A 16851-nucleotide genomic window follows, 5' to 3' on the forward strand; every position below is an offset into this window, starting at 1 on the left:
CGGCATTCCATCTGTTTGTTTTCCTTTTTGACATTTCGGCTGTCAATGTTTGCACGTGCGCAGCGATCCGTGAAATTGCCCGTACGAAATGGCAGAGCAATCCACTCCCATGAAAATTAACACGGACACTTTATACGTGTATGATTGAGAGAATATCACGGGGGAGGTGCTTGGAATATTCTATGGTGGTGACCCTCCCCCCAAGAAAGTTATCTACTCTTCCTCAAACCACATGCTCGTAATCTGTTAGTTCTGGAAAATACAGATTATTCAAAACCTCCAAATTCGCTAGTTATAAACAATGACCCTTCACGTTTACAATGTGATGAATTGCAATCATAGGCTTTAATTACTGTTATAAATCTGGGGGTCAGAGTATATCTACTTTGAGCACGTATCACAACATGCCATTTAGCCCAAGTTCAAAGGAATAAATTGCAAAAGTGGCCGCTTGTCACAGTCTCTTCTACATATCAGTGGAAAGTTTCATCCATCATCTGTGTAAATCTGTTAAAACATTTGGTCGCAATCCAGTTTTTGGTCCACAAGTGAGAGGTAAAACTTGTGAAATTAAACTAACGCGGCCATATTTGCACCGAACATGGCGTCAACAAATGTTAGCAACAAACTAAGAAAACTCCGGCAGAGTTTCATTAAAGCTGTCATGTAACGAGATAAGTCCATCAAATTGAAGAGAAATCACTGTCCACCATCATGTTTCATTTTTTTGAGCCAGTAAACGAACTGGTCAGCGGCTAAAAAAACATGGTGGACAATGAATTCTCTCCTGGCGACCAACTGCTCGCCAAAGAGCCTGAAGACTCTAGGTAGGAGATTGCTTCATTTGGCAATCAAACGTGTTTCCATGGAAACACCATGTCAAGTGAGCAATTAAATGTCAAATCGAAAGACACTGGGGCCTATTCTCACTGTCTAGATAACCACGAAACTAGCCTGCGCGCAACGCTGACATGTTTGTAACGCCTCGGTGTTTTAAAGTCAATGCCATCCGTGTCTCGTGGGACTTCACCTGTCTATTTTAGCAAACTATTCCTGCTCTTTGGTCCTTGTTGCCAAGTTACGCCGTTCTGGGATTTCAGAATGTTTTTCTTTTTTTAACACACCCACTTCCCCTTCGGCGACGCATCCTTCATTTCCTTTCTCTGTCTTACGACCCTCTATCTTTGCAAAATCTCGCCACCCATATCTCAATTCAGCAAAGGCAGTAAGTGGTTGTGATAACAGTAATAATGCTTTACAATTCAGTAAAACGTTTACACTAGTAGCTAAGAAACGGTGCCTTCTAATTACACATGCGTACAGAAAACGCCCTCATTAAACATTAGTAGAAGTCTTTAATGGGGATTATTGAACTAAATTTCGCACTTTTTATTGATGGCTTGTGACGTTATGGCAGCCATGTTGGTGAAAAGGAACAATAAGATTTTCTCCTCTGACAGTTAACTCCATTTTTGTGCAAACAATGTTTACAAGTTTTCTTTTCTTTTGTACACCAACATGGCTGATGTGGAGGATGCTTTGAGTGCTGTATATGAGGTTGCTTACCATTGTTTTGGGTTACATGACCTACCAGGATTGAAAACACGTTTTGGGTCGTTTGCAGACCACGAGGTTTGTTTTGGAGTATTGTTTTTTTTTTAAAGGATCAAATGGTTACTTAAAACCATACTTGTAGCAGAGGGAGGTTCTTGAAGGGAAAAATGCCAAGAAATCCAAAAAAGAAGAACAAAGCAGAAACTGAAGACAGTGCCGGAGCCGACGATGCCCGCCAAGAAATTGCAGACAAGATCCAGGAACGGAAAGTCGCAAAAGCTGAGTCGAAATCGTCGTTAAAAGGAGGAAAAAATCAGTTGTTGGATTTATTAGAAGATGCGATCGCAGCGAATCATCGTGAGATTCGAGATTCCCAAAAACTGTTGGATGAGGCACAAGAACGTGTTATTGAGGGTCTGTCAACGTTAGCAGAACTGTATTCGAAAGCAAGCAATCGTAGTGCTCTGGAGAAAACAAGTCGTGAAATTGAGGATATCGAAGAAGAATTCGCTAAAGGTTAAGAATGTTTTCAAGATTATTTGCACGCCCTCAGAATTTTCCGGGAAACTATTGGGTTTGCATTCACAGGCAAAGAAAGTGCGCCAACATGTGACCGACCTCGCAAGAAATTTTGTAAAAAGGAAGAATCAATCAATCGCGCTCGAAAACAATTTGACGAAGAATGCGCGCGCCGTCAAAAGCAGATGGAAACCAAAATTCGAGAAGCTAACGAAGAGTTTTCGCTGCCAAAACAAGATGCTAAAGATAAATTATGCAAACTCGATGGTGCCATGGATAAGGAACTAGGGTTATCGTTGCCAAAGAATGATACAAAGTCGGAAACCAACGAAGATGGATCGTCCAATCATGGGCTTGGAAAGGATATGTGGAAACAATTAACGACAGTATCAATTCCGGTCTTCAGTGGAGACAAACGGTGTTATGGGAGCTGGAAAGCCGCATTCATGATTTGTGTTGACAAGGCCTTAGTCACTGCAGAGTATAAGTTGTTGCAGTTTAAGAAGTAACTTTTTGAAGAGCATTGAAGGCGGTCGAAAGTCTTGGTCTTTCAATGGAAGCCTATGAAACAGCTAAGGGTTGATTAGAGAGAAAATATGGTGGACAGCGTCGCCAGGTCAATTTGTATATGGAGGAATTAGACCAGTTTCGACCTATTCGTATTTGTAATGCTAAAGATCTGGATAGATTAGCAGACCTGCTAAATGTGATCGTCATTAATCTCAGAGAATCTCGAAGACACGAGGAACATGGCCATGGGTCTTTGTACATAAAGATACAGAAGAAAATGACCGAGTTAATGCTCGCTAATTACAACAGATGGGTGTTTGAGCATAAGAAATCAGAGGGTGTTGAGAAACTTTCATAGTGGATCATTCAAGAAGCTGAGTTCCAGACTGTTGCAGCAGAGACATTATGTGGAGTCACAGGAAGGCGCCGAGAACGAGTGTTGACCTTCTTTGGACAGACAAGAGCATCAGGAAAGGCTAACAACCTTGACTGTGAGTTTTGCAGGAAAGACAACCCCCCGTGGCGTTGTGAAGACCTTAAGAAAATGGATGTCTAAAGCCGTTGGCTTACGGCTAAACAAGTGAGAGTTTGCTTCTGTTCCCGAAGTAAGCCCTGTGGTATTGATGGCTGTCAAAGAACGCAGAATAGATTGCTGTGTGGATGTCTAGCAACGAGAAATGATTTTGCTGATGACCGAGTGAACCATGGGCCGGAGATAGCAGACCAGGAGCCGGAAAGAGCATTGGTTACTGAGATGGGACATTCACGGAGCGGAAATGTTTCAGCCAGTCCTAGCGCGGAGGGGGAGCGAAGGTTTTTGAACGAGAGTTCCTTAACAACAACAGTGATGGCTTCAAAGCCCCCAGAATAGGCACATTTTGTGGCTTTGCGTAACGTACCGGTAGTTGTGAAGAATGGAGGGCGGAGGTTGGTCTTGAATGCATTGTTGGATGACGCTAGTACCAAGACTTACATAAACGGTGATGTGGCTGCTGATGAGTTAGGGTTGGAGGGCACCATGCAGAGGATCACTGTTAATGTCCTCAATGGAGAGAGGATTTTTTCCAGACAATGCTGGTGGAGTTTGACCTGCAAGGTGTGGATGGCAGGACTTATGTAAGGATTTTAGCATCTACCGCAACACGAGTAACTGGAAACATGCGGCCAGTCAACTGGAAGATGCAAGCTGCAAAATGGGAGAATCCACAAGACATCAACTTCCCCGATCTTGGTCCTCGACCAGTCGTGAACATGCTGATCGGGATAGACTATGTGGAACTGCATTATTCAATTAAGGAAATTTGTGGGCAACCTGGTGGGCCTGTGGCCCGACTGACACCTGGAAATGTATGGGGGTGGCAGGTATGATTGCTGGCGGTACACCTTTGACCCATCTTAACATGGCCTACTTTGTGGCCTACATGATGTAGGCCATTTTGGCCTACATCATCGGAAGAAGGAGCTAACCTCTGTTCTACAAACGTTTTGGGAGATTGAGACATGTGGATCAGAGACAAAAAGAGAGAAACTATGACCAGAGTAAGAGTTAGTCATCAAAGGATTTGAAAACTCAGTGCAGTTCAAAGAAGGGAGATATGAAGTCGCCATGCCGTGGAAACCAGATGCTGCAAAATTTCCAGACAACTATATGACATGGCAGTAAATCGATTGCTTAGCACAGAAAAACGGCACTTGAAGGACCTGCTGTTGTCAGGATCATATTCTAACGTCATCACTGAGTACTTAAAGGCTATATCTCCAAGGTGTCGCCCTCCAAAAAGGATGAGTCCTGGTACGTCCCTCACTTCGCAATTGTAAGTCCAGAGAAGACGACAACTTAGACTCGCGTGGTTTTTTCGATGCTTCTGCAAAATGCAATGGTGTATCATTTAATGATGTTATTTTTCAAGGACCCAAGCTTCAACGTGATGTCTTTGATGTGCTGCTTCGTTTTCGGAGATTCCCAGTTGCCCTTGTCTGTAACATTGCTGAGATGTATCTGCTAATTGGGATGGAGCCATCGAGTGGACCTTTTCATCGCTTCTTATGGAGAGATTTAGATCAGTCATGTCCTCCCGGAAAGTACTAATTTAAGAGCGGCTGCCTGTAAGAATCGAGAACTGCATTTCAGCGACCACTTGGTCGAATTTCTGATATTTCGTCTGAATATATCCTTGGATTAACTATTTTCGAAAATCTTATTTTAAAGTTCCAGGGTATTTCATTTTTTGAGAAAATTGCAAGAGTTTGAGATGCGGCCTAGGTGCGGTCACCGGCCGATGAAAACCGCGAAATTTTAGGTCAAAGGACGAAGTCCCGTTCACGGTGTAAAATAACCCAATGAACTTGAAACTTTACACAAACCTAGACCAACCATCTTGACAAGAACATTAATACAATAAACATTCCAAACTCGCTAGCTGCTTTCTAAAGCATGCAGATTTGTGTATGCTACCCAAAATGGCCTTGAAACTAGTGCCTATCTTCATTAAAATAGAAGTGTTTCTGGTATGTAATTTTCTCTAAATTAAATCTCATATTTCAAAAAAGGAGAAAAGAATTTTATTTGTTCCAAGTTTCAAGCTCTGATTCAAACTCTTTCCCACTCAAGGAAGATCGAATATGCGTGCCATACTTTTGGCTCGCAATTCACGTCACGAATTATGAGATCAGAACCGATTCACAAACACTTGACATCTGGAGCCCGTGAATGTTTCCAAACATCACATATTGGGCCCTAAAACTTATCAGATTGACTGAAGACAGCCATTCAATGTTTTTCGATCCCAGATTTTTTTCCTATTCTGCTCTAAAATAATATAGTTATTCCGGTCAATTAGCCTACGAAATATGTGCAACAAATTTGCATACCATTTCGATGTCGCAGGAAAAAGTAGTGCAAATCAAACTTTACAGCTCTTTTATCTTCTTCAATGAAGCAGTCGATCAGCACAATGAAAAAAAACGTGTGACTTTGTTCCTGCCGTGTTGTTTGAGTGTGTGGAAAGTAAGGAACAGCACCCAAAAGCTACTGAAATGATCTTGGAGTCATCATACATGGATGATAGTATGGATTCTGCACCTAGTGATGAGGAATGCTTAGAAGTGTATGACTAGTTGTCAAAACTGTAGGGGTCAGCCGGTATGCACGCAGGGAAATGGCTTTCAAACTCCGAGCGAGTACTTGAGAAGACTCCAGAAGGAGACAGAGCCGCTGAAGTTAATTTTGACAAAGGAAATTTGCCTTCGGTAAAGACACTTGGCGTGTTGTGGCTGGCCAAAGAAGATGTTTTTAATTACAGAGGGAGCCCACCTGAGGATGACTATCCCTTAACCAAGCGGAACTTTCTGCGATTTTATGCTATTCCTAGCTATGAGATTAGCGCAGATACTTCTTCAAGAGATATGGACCTCTGGATTGGACTGGGATGACCTACTAGACCAAAGCCAAGCTAGAAGAGCTAAAAGGTGTTTTGAGGAACTCGGAGAGTAATCAGATGTCCGAATTTCCCGTTGCAATTGGATCGTAGTGTTGAGGCACTGACCCTACACACCTTTACTGACGCGTCAGCTGAAGCATATGGAGCGGCGACATATGCAAGATACCTTTACAAAGATGGCACAGTCTTAGTGGCTTCTAAAACACGGGTAGCACCCTTTTTAGCAACAACTATTCCTAGGAACTGACGACTGCCTTTACTGGTGCTGAAGCTCTTATTATCTCCAGACCGTTAACGTGCCAGTCTGCAAACCCCTTAGATGATGTGGGGGGTCACTTTGCTCCAGAAACAGTTGACAGTAGCCAATTTAGCCTACGAAAGCGTTGGAGACGTCTTCAAGAGCTGGTGCCGCATTTCTGGCACCGCTGGCTTCGAGAATGGCTACCGACACTCAACCGTAGGACAAAGTGGCAGAAGGAACAGAAAGACATCCGAGTCAATGATGTTAGTGATTTCCCCAGACACGCCTCGTGGGCATTGGCCCCTGGGTAGAGTTCAGGAGGTTTACCCTGGACAGGACAGGCATGTTCGAGCAGTGAAAGTGCAAGTGGGTCATAATGCTTTGATCGGAGCAATCGCCAGGATTTTCCGTTAGAATGTGTCGCAGAGGACGCAGCAGCCAGGAGACAAGATAAACAATAAGAACACTGACGTTATGAGCATTTAGAAACATTGAGAACGCTTTAAACCATACTAAGGAACACTGAGAACAATAAGTATAAACGTTATGGGTTCGATGAGCCACTGGCCCATCGAGAAGGGGGAAAATGATGTGGAGGATGCTTGGAGTGCTGTATATCAAGTTGTTTACAATCGTTTTGGGTCACATGCCCTACGAGGATTGTGAATATGTTTTGGGTCGTTTTCAAACCACGAGGTTGTTTTGGAGTATTGTATTTTGTTTTAGAACAGTATTAAAGGCCAATGTTCACGGTCAAGCGCATGCGCTAGCAGACCGGCTCAAAACTAAATAGTACGGATCGACACTAAATTCGATGACAGCTTGTGGTGGAACAATCTTTTGAAATCGCGCCCGAATTTGGATCATCCGCTCCTCGTTCTTCGCTTTTTATAAACTTTGTTTCCTGTTGTAAATATAAGTTCGATTTTTTTCGATGGATCGTCAAAGGAAACGTCGCGGCCGACCGGCGACGGGATGTTCTGTGGACTCTCTCGAAGCACAGAAGTTAAAGCGGACAGAGTGGAGTGGATGTAGAAATCCTGTGTGGTTAACAAGATACGTCCACCAAACGTGGAAAATTGGTAAAGGGATAAGTCTGTTCAAAATAGACAACGATTTCGTGGCACATCTGCTTTCGCTGGAAATGGCAAAGCTCACCAACTGGCTTTGGATGAACTCGCGAGGATTTTCTAGATTTCAATCGTACTGTTTGTTCACATGGAAGTCAACTGTCAAAAACTGAGAATTCGACGGACAAACAGCATCAAACAACAGTGTTTTGCTTTGGATGGAAAAAATTGTACAACACTGAGAGACGCGAAGCGAATAAATATGTGATCAAATGTGCAAGTTAGTTGTAGTCGTCTATTAGCAGGCTCGAATAGCGGGCAGTAGAAAAAAACCCCAAAAGATTTGCGGCAATTCAATTCAATTCAATTTTATTTTTCACACGTACAACAAGATTCAATACAATACATAAAAAAAACAATAAACATTTATATTACAAGGGAGGATTAAAAAGAATTAGGATAAATTTGTTTGGTTTAGTGTGAGCAGTGCCCAAAGGAGCATGCTGCTTTCGAGTTGGGCACTGCTTATGATGGAAGAGAAAATTATTTCGGTGGAGGGGAAAATTATTTGGAAAGGTTTGAAAAAGAAAAAAGAACGTGTTTAGCGAACGGATGACAGTGAAGAAGTCTACATTACTTTTGGTTTATAAGCAAATTTTTCATGTATTTGGTTTTAAATGAAGAAGCGGAGTTTGATTGCTTAATGTTACAATCTATTGTTTCCCATATTTGTGATGCTGCGAATTGAAAAGTGTGTTTACCGTAGTTAGTACGTATTTTTGGTCTGCTAAAATTTTGTCGAGATGAAAATCGGGTATTGTACGAGTGCCGAGAGGATGCTGTGGAAATAGAGTTTGCAAAAACAGGACATATTTGATCATTTATTATTTTAACGTGAAAATGGCAACCTTGAGTTTGAATGCATTGTCAATGGTTAGAATTCCCAGTAGATTGAAGTAAACAGAGGCATTTTCTCTTTTTTGAGCAAAGAATATATTTTTTACACATTTGTTTTGGGCGGTGCGAAACCGCGAAAAAAAACAAAACCCACAAACATTAACAAAACAGAACTAATTGCTGATGTTAAAAACTGGTCCCGTCGCATGCGACTAAAATAATTCTTTTGGAACGACAATAGCACACAATAAGAAAAAGATATAATAGTTTTAAGAAGCCATCTTCATGGACCCCTAATAATGATAGAGATCTAATCTTGGACTGTTATCTAAATGCTAAATGCGGCAAACTACAAAATCTATTGTAAGGTATTCAATTATCTATAAAATTATGGTCATTGCGAATGGCAAACGCAGTTTTGATTTGCCACCATGGCAGAGTTTTCTCAAATGCATTCCAGCATCTCGGAAGGACGCTCAGTGTTGATGTTACTAAACGGTCCATCGCTTCCTGAAGCTTCCGGATTTCTCATTCTTCGCCTTTTCGCTGGTCTAATAAAATCAGGCTATCAAACGAACACATTTAGTAAGTTTATCATTGAATGCTGATGAAATACTGGATTTAAGTACCTAAGTTTGAGGGAGCTTCTCGGCTTTTCGAACCGCGCGTAATAAAAAAAGATCGATGCCGCGAGATATCGACATTGTAGTAAAATGAAACCATATACGTTCGCATAAGTTCATAAGTTCTGGCATTTCTTGAATGTCATGGGACATGCACGAAGCGGCGCTGCAAAAATCCCCATGTGTTTTACATGGACAGCCTTTTTGTTTCTTTCTGAAACGTGACCGAAACACTGGCCGATCAGTTTTATTTTTATGCCAGCAAGTTATAAGACTTGCCCGCCGTATCCAGCCGGTGTTGTGTGCTCGCTTCTAATTGGTCCAAAAACAATTGGCTTGACAGCGCTTACGTTATCGCTCGCACATGCGCCGAACCGTGAAACTCTCCCTCTAAACGGTTATTTAAAACGGTTATTTAAAACCACATATTAGGTTGTTTCTTATGTTCGCAGCTAAAAGAAATGGCCCAGCTTCTAAATTACAAGCGTAAAAGTCTAATAACACAAACATTTTAGCTTATTAGCTGCTGACGAATATGGTCAAGGCGGGTAATTTAACTGAAACAAATACTGTCAATTTGCATGTACCTAGTTTAATGGTCTTGCCCCAACGAGTCTAATGCAACTGTGGTAGAGCATCCGAACTAGCAATCGGAAGTTGATAGATTCAACTTCTGTTGGCAGAGTTCAAATTTTCTTTTTCGAGTATGCCTGTGTTACTGACTGACTCGGAGAAAATACGTAAATCATTTATTGACCAGGCTTTAAACATAACTTCACTTAACGCGCCAAACTGACCGGCTTAAAGGGGAAGTATCACGGGAATTTGGTGTTATATCATATACTCTAAAAAGTTATTTTAATCAACAGAAACCTTAAAATATTGTTCAAATTTGTTGTAGATTTCCCCTCAGTGTTAGGTGCAGCAAGACTATCGATGAGTGTCTCTAGCCACTTATGGGGCAGGGTTAAAATGGACTGCATCTTGAAAAATGTTAGGCTAACTGTTTTCAAGTTCTTGCAATTTCGTTTCAAAAATGCACTAGAGCAGGTCATGGAGCTGCTCCTTTCAATAATTTAGTTAATTCCTTTTTTGTGTCAGTCTTAGTAGTAGGTTATGAGTGGAATTAACCTGGTTAGTGTCGAGGTAAGGTCGAGGTGTCGAGGTAAATCATTGATATGCATAAGCGTCGAGTCCATGACGTCATCTATTGTTATAACCTAGGGAAAAAATGCGTTCCTGCATACTAATAACTGTCTTCCTCCATACTAATTAAGTGTCTTCCTGCATAATATTAAGTGTCGAGGTTTACTAATGAGCGTCACTCTTGCACAAAGGAAACAATAGACATGCCCAGGCTTGCCCGCTCTATTCCCACCCTGATTGGATCTTAAGATTTGTATGGCCAGTTTGAATAAAAGCGCGCTTTCTCTTGGTAGCGTCACTCTTGCAATCGCTTTGCTGGGAAAACTTTTTTTCGATTTTTAAAACGTTAGTACCGTTGAAAATGGCTTTTTTCACAAACGTTGTTGATCTTCAAGCTGCCTTGAGCGCTTGTTTAACTGTCCGCGACTGGGAGGTGTTGTTTGAAGCCCCGTTTGCTGGGAAAATTTATCTCCGAGATTTCAGGTTATTCGTGACGATTATCGATCATTACCGTCAAAAAACAAAACACACACACACATATATACACAAAGTGGCGCTGAAAACTCTATATTTCAAGTTTGTTTGACTATTACAAGACCGTTTTCTCCTACCTATCTCGAGGAAATAAAAAACTATTAAAGTCACGCACCGTTAGTCAGTTAATTATGCGGATCCACGAGTCTTAAGTTGCATACAAATTAGTTCAGTTCTGCTGGAAAAACCCAAGGGAGTATCTTGACGCATTAGTATATAATCAATTTTATATAACTTAACAAGGATCAATTAAAACACGCGACTTATAATTGCTAGCAATAGAACCAGACAAGAGATACCGTTTAAAAAACTTTATTAAAAAACAATGAGGAAAAAGAGTCAAATACTCAGCGATTTGAAAGGAAAAGGAATGAAAATGAATCATTTGACTGACTATTACAAATCCGTTTTTTCCGTTTTATTTCGAGGAATAATAAATATTCCTTCCGTGTCTACACAATTTTCCTATGGCCTCTAAGCCAAGAGTTCGACTTTCTTTGTTTCTTGCGGTTTGCCTTGTTCTTTGAAGTCGGTCTTTTAGTTTTTGCTTTAAAAGAGGCCTCATTTCTCCGCTGTCTTGACAGTTCGTACACCGTTTCTTGTGTCTGTGCTGGATTGTGAAAGTGATTTTTTCCGGATTTATCCGCTTCACTTTCGTAAACGACGACTTTAACTTTAGGTTGCAGTTTCGCCTCTTGTAAATACTGTCTTCGCTGTATGTGCCCTAACTGATGAACATCCGCGAGATGGTTAGCTAATCTGACAACGTATTTAGCCCCGCACGATGGAATCGGACAGTTTCTGCAAACTCTCTTGTAAACCATGTTGACAGTTTGTTGACTGAACACAAATGACATCTTTTTCGCAAATAGTCAGGTTATATAGAGTGTCAGAAGGGCCAAACACAGACCAGAAAGGCCATAACCAGGCCAAACACAGGCCTGAAAGGCCATAACCAGGCCTGAAAGGCCAAAACCACGCCAAAAGGGACAAAAAGAGACAAACGGGCCATTTGTAGTTATATGTTTTTATTATTATGATTATTATTATTATTATTATTATTATTAGTAGTAGTAGTAGTAGTAGTAGTAGTAGTAGTAGTAGTAGTAGTAGTAGTAGTAGTAGTAGTATTTTTCTCAGACACACGCGTGGGCGCGCGCGTCGCTAGTCACGCAACAGCTCTCAACTTTGGAATCATCATCTTTATTTAAAAGTGTCATCACAAATAACAGTGTTTAATTAAAAAGTTTTGATCTTGCTTTAGTAATTTGTATTTCAAATTTCAGATTTTTATTTTAATTTTTTGTACAAGTTTACTATTATTGTTATTATTTTCAAGTCATCAATCAACACACTTAAAGTTTGCTTGTTTACAGTTTTATTGAAATGCAACAATACAAAGGTCCCGGAAATAAAAAAAAATTCCATAACATTCATAGTAGGTTTAGTCTTGATCTTGTGGAATGGGCTACTTTTCGTATAATCGATTGAGTAAGAATTTTCGCTTATCGATAGCAAGTTCAGTCGATTCCAACCAATCAAATCCTTCTGTGTCTTTAAGCTCTTTTTGAGTTTCCATCACTTTTTTGAAGGTGGGATCTTTTTTCATTGCACGCATCCACTGTAGATTCTCTAAGAGTACTTTTCTTAGCTCTTTTCTGTAAACAGGAACGAGAGCGTTTACGGCTTTACTACGAGCCACATTTTCTGAATCGCCGTTTTCTTGGTATTGATTGATCAAAGCGTTAAGCTGGGTCTTGTGGCGGTTCTCGGCTTCATCAAGAATGCGTGACCACGGCTCTAAGTTTTCTGTTTCTTCTTCTTGGGAAGACTCCGTTCCTTGACTAGAAACTTCGCTTTCTTGGGAGAAATCGCTTTCTTCATTGTCTTCATCATTTCCAGCACCTTGTTGCAGGTATAAGGTATAGTTTGTGCTCGTCATCTTTGGTTTGAACCGCACGCCTTCTGACAGGAAACTAAACTTCAGAAAGTAACGCGTCTCTTTTATAGAAAATTGATGAAGGCGGGGTTACTAAGCGTTCTCCTTCATAAATAAAAGAAGACTAGAAATGGCCCGTTTGTCTCTTTTTGTCCCTTTTGGCGTGGTTTTGGCCTTTCAGGCCTGGTTATGGCCTTTCAGGACTGTGTTTGGCCTGGTTATGGCCTTTCTGGTCTGTGTTTGGCCCTTCTGACACTCTATATAACCTGACTATTTGCGAAAAAGATGTCATTTGTGTTCAGTCAACAAACTGTCAACATGGTTTACAAGAGAGTTTGCAGAAACTGTCCGATTCCATCGTGCGGGGCTAAATACCTTGTCAGATTAGCTAACCATCTCGCGGATGTTCATCAGTTAGGGCACATACAGCGAAGACAGTATTTACAAGAGGCGAAACTGCAACCTAAAGTTAAAGTCGTCGTTTACGAAAGTAAAGCGGATAAATCCGGAAAAAATCACTTTCACAATCCAGCACAGACACAAGAAACGGTGTACGAACTGTCAAGACAGCGGAGAAATGAGGCCTCTTTTAAAGCAAAAACTAAAAGACCGACTTCAAAGAACAAGGCAAACCGCAAGAAACAAAGAAAGTCGAACTCTTGGCTTAGAGGCCATAGGAAAATTGTGTAGACACGGAAGGAATATTTATTATTCCTCGAAATAAAACGGAAAAAACGGATTTGTAATAGTCAGTCAAATGATTCATTTTCATTCCTTTTCCTTTCAAATCGCTGAGTATTTGACTCTTTTTCCTCATTGTTTTTTAATAAAGTTTTTTAAACGGTATCTCTTGTCTGGTTCTATTGCTAGCAATTATAAGTCGCGTGTTTTAATTGATCCTTGTTAAGTTATATAAAATTGATTATATACTAATGCGTCAAGATACTCCCTTGGGTTTTTCCAGCAGAACTGAACTAATTTGTATGCAACTTAAGACTCGTGGATCCGCATAATTAACTGACTAACGGTGCGTGACTTTAATAGTTTTTTTATTTCCTCGAGATAGGTAGGAGAAAACGGTCTTGTAATAGTCAAACAAACTTGAAATATAGAGTTTTCAGCGCCACTTTGTGTATATATGTGTGTGTGTGTTTTGTTTTTTGACGGTAATGATCGATAATCGTCACGAATAACCTGAAATCTCGGAGATAAATTTTCCCAGCAAACGGGGCTTCAAACAACACCTCCCAGTCGCGGACAGTTAAACAAGCGCTCAAGGCAGCTTGAAGATCAACAACGTTTGTGAAAAAAGCCATTTTCAACGGTACTAACGTTTTAAAAATCGAAAAAAAGTTTTCCCAGCAAAGCGATTGCAAGAGTGACGCTACCAAGAGAAAGCGCGCTTTTATTCAAACTGGCCATACAAATCTTAAGATCCAATCAGGGTGGGAATAGAGCGGGCAAGCCTGGGCATGTCTATTGTTTCCTTTGTGCAAGAGTGACGCTCATTAGTAAACCTCGACACTTCATTAGTATGGAGGAAGACAGTTATTAGTATGCAGGAACGCATTTTTTCCCTAGGTTATAACAATAGATGACGTCATGGACTCGACGCTTAGGAATATCAATGATTTACCTCGACACCTCGACCTAACCTCGACACTAACCAGGTTAATTCCACTCATAACCTACTACTAGTCTTGAATTATTTTGCAACTAAGTAAAGGAGTTGTCGCATCATTTTCACCATAAAAGGTCAAAATCCCTGTGACACTTTCCCTTTAATTTGAGTGGGTTAAATGGTTTCGATATGTTCGATATCGATTGCAGGGAACGTTGCCCGATGTGTGCATTTTGCGGTGCGGCATAGCATTCAATGGAGTCCTGAATTACTTTTTCCTACTCAGGCTAGGCACTTTTAGTTCCTGGGCGTTGGGTCGAAGACCAATCGTATACACGGCTCCAAAGTCTTAATGTTGGAATGAAATGATAAATTTGAGTGTAACAAATTTGAATTTGTTTTCAGCGCAATAAACATGAATTTTCTACCTCGTTAATAAATATGGAATTTTATTGCCTATGATCATAACCTACGGCTGAAGACGCCGTCAATTGCTTCTAGTAATATGCTAATTTAGACCTTAACGTTTTCTATGACTGCAGATATTTGCACTACACCTGTAGGAGTATCTGACACATTAAAAATTCCTGATTATCAGCTCACAGCCTCTTCACGGCATGGCGATGGTTTTCAAGCTGCTTATGGTCGACTTAATGGGAACAGGGGTGATGGCTGGTGTGCCGAAGAAGCCAGGAGGAATGACGACTGGCTGCAGGTTAATCTTGGGAAAACAGTTCAGGTGTGTGCTGTTGCTACCCAGGGGGACATAAATGGCAATGAATGGACAACAGACTTCAAGCTGTCTTACTCATCTTACGGACAAAAATGGACAACGTGTAAATATTTAAATGGCACGGAAGTGGTAAGATTTAAATTCTGGCAGAGCAACCCGAGCAGTCAGTAATCAATGTAACGGAATTGTTGTATTAAGCACAGGCAGCCCAAGTTCGCGTTACTAGAGAGCATGTAATTATTAGTTACTGGAGGAACGGTGACCTTTGAGTGGAAGCGGTATTGGGCTATAGGCAACCGTTGAGAATTTAAACGCGTTTTAAGACTTTGTATGGGAATAAAACACTGTCTATTCTATAGCCTAAATAAAGCTAAATCTAACTTTCATTCAATAAAATGAATAAAACTGACTTAGCTCTGGTGTATTTTTGTGCGTTTTTTGATTATTTTACCGTTTCGGGCATTCTTTGAAATCACAAATGTCTGTGTCATTCCCTTCATAAGACGGAGTACAGTTAAGGTAGTCTCATTCGCGGCCTTTGTTTCAGAATGTCTGTGTCATTCCCTTCATAAGACGGAGTACAGTTAAGGTAGTCTCATTCGCGGCCTTTGTTTCAGAATGACACTGACAGTGATTTCAAAGAATGCCCGAAACGGTAAAATAATCCACAAAGCACAAGAATAAACCAGAGGCGAGTCAATTTTATTCATATAAATGATTGAAATTCAAATTAACGTTATTTAAGTATTTTATTTCCAATACAAAGTCTTATAACGCGCTTAAATTCTTATTATTACACACTCTCAAGTGACGCGTGCTTGGGGCCTTGGGATGCCTGTCTATTGAGTTTGAACACAGTCAAGTAAAATCGAACTCCACAAAAGAGTTCCTCAATCGAACGCAAACGAACATGCTACGTCCTAAACCTCGATCGGTCAGTTGAAAACACATGTCTGCCTCGTTTTGTGAAAAAGCTGTTCCTCCCCGGATATGGTATTTAAAGGGGAAGTATCACGAAAATTTGCTGTCATTTCAAAACCCAAATGTTTGACTGTCAGCAGAAACAACGAAATAATTGTCAAGTTTGTTATAAATTATCACCCCAGTGCAATAAAACTGTCGATTAGTGCCTCTGGCCAGAGACAGAGTAGGCCGGTTTGGGTTGAGACTTGAAAAATATTAGGCTAATGTTTTTCAAGTTCTCGCATTTTTGTTTCCAAAATGCGCTAGAACAGATCACGAGTTGTTTCTTTGAAGAATTGAGTTGATTTCTTTCCTCTCATCATTCTAGAATTATTTGGCAGGTGATTGAAGGTCTTATTTCATCATTTTTAACAAAAGATATCAAGAACCCCATGATACTTCCTCTTTAAATGTGGACTGCAGGGGGGGGGGGGGGGGTCAGCAGCGAGGCCTGGATCCGAGTTTATGATCGCCCCAGTTAAGAAATTTGGCCGAGCGAGACTAAGTACTGATTTTTTGATAAACAAACATGGCGGCGATTTTATGTGAAAGCGCGTCTGTGCGAATTCGCAAACAATTTGGCTATTCGACGTCCAAACATCACAGGAAGGTTTCGGTCGCCCTTTCACCTGAAGTTTTGGTCAATACTGTAACCAACGACTAGCTGACCCACATAGTTCACAGGGCTAGACCTGCTCCTGTCGACACTCGCGAGAGGTAGTAAGACTTCCTCTATTCCACTTTATCGTTATCTTCCCTATTTTTTCATTTAAGTACACTGTAGAATTTCCTCCCTTTACAGCAACTACCAACTGGGAGTCAACAAACTGTGGAGGTTCTGGTGATCTAATTTTCTGTTTTGCTTAAAATGTTACTATCATACTCTCAACAACAGATTTTTCTTTTCCAATCTTTTCTAAATGGTGAAAAGTTGAGAGGTGATGTTAGCAGCACTTTGCCCTTCAACTTTGCCAAGTGAGCCACAAATATTGACTTTTGAATTCATTATGTATGCTTGGTAATAAATCTCATCATTTTAAAGAAAGAAGTGAAGTTATCTT

At 40.7% G+C, this 16851-nt stretch overlaps 1 protein-coding gene across 1 annotated transcript in view; it reads left to right on the forward strand.

The window, feature by feature from the left end:
* The window catches only part of LOC146456890 (coagulation factor V-like), a 55594-nt gene that overhangs the window by 31780 nt on the left and 6963 nt on the right, over window positions 1-16851 (forward strand). Inside the window, exon 3 of the mRNA XM_085092576.1 lies at window positions 14637-14956. Coding sequence (XP_084948702.1) covers window positions 14637-14956 — 320 coding nt within the window. The remainder of the gene's footprint in view (window positions 1-14636; window positions 14957-16851) is intronic.

This window comes from Pavona decussata, unplaced genomic scaffold (genome assembly GCF_977016875.1).
Source record: "Pavona decussata unplaced genomic scaffold, jaPavDecu1.1 SCAFFOLD_253, whole genome shotgun sequence".
NCBI lineage: Eukaryota > Metazoa > Cnidaria > Anthozoa > Scleractinia > Agariciidae > Pavona > Pavona decussata.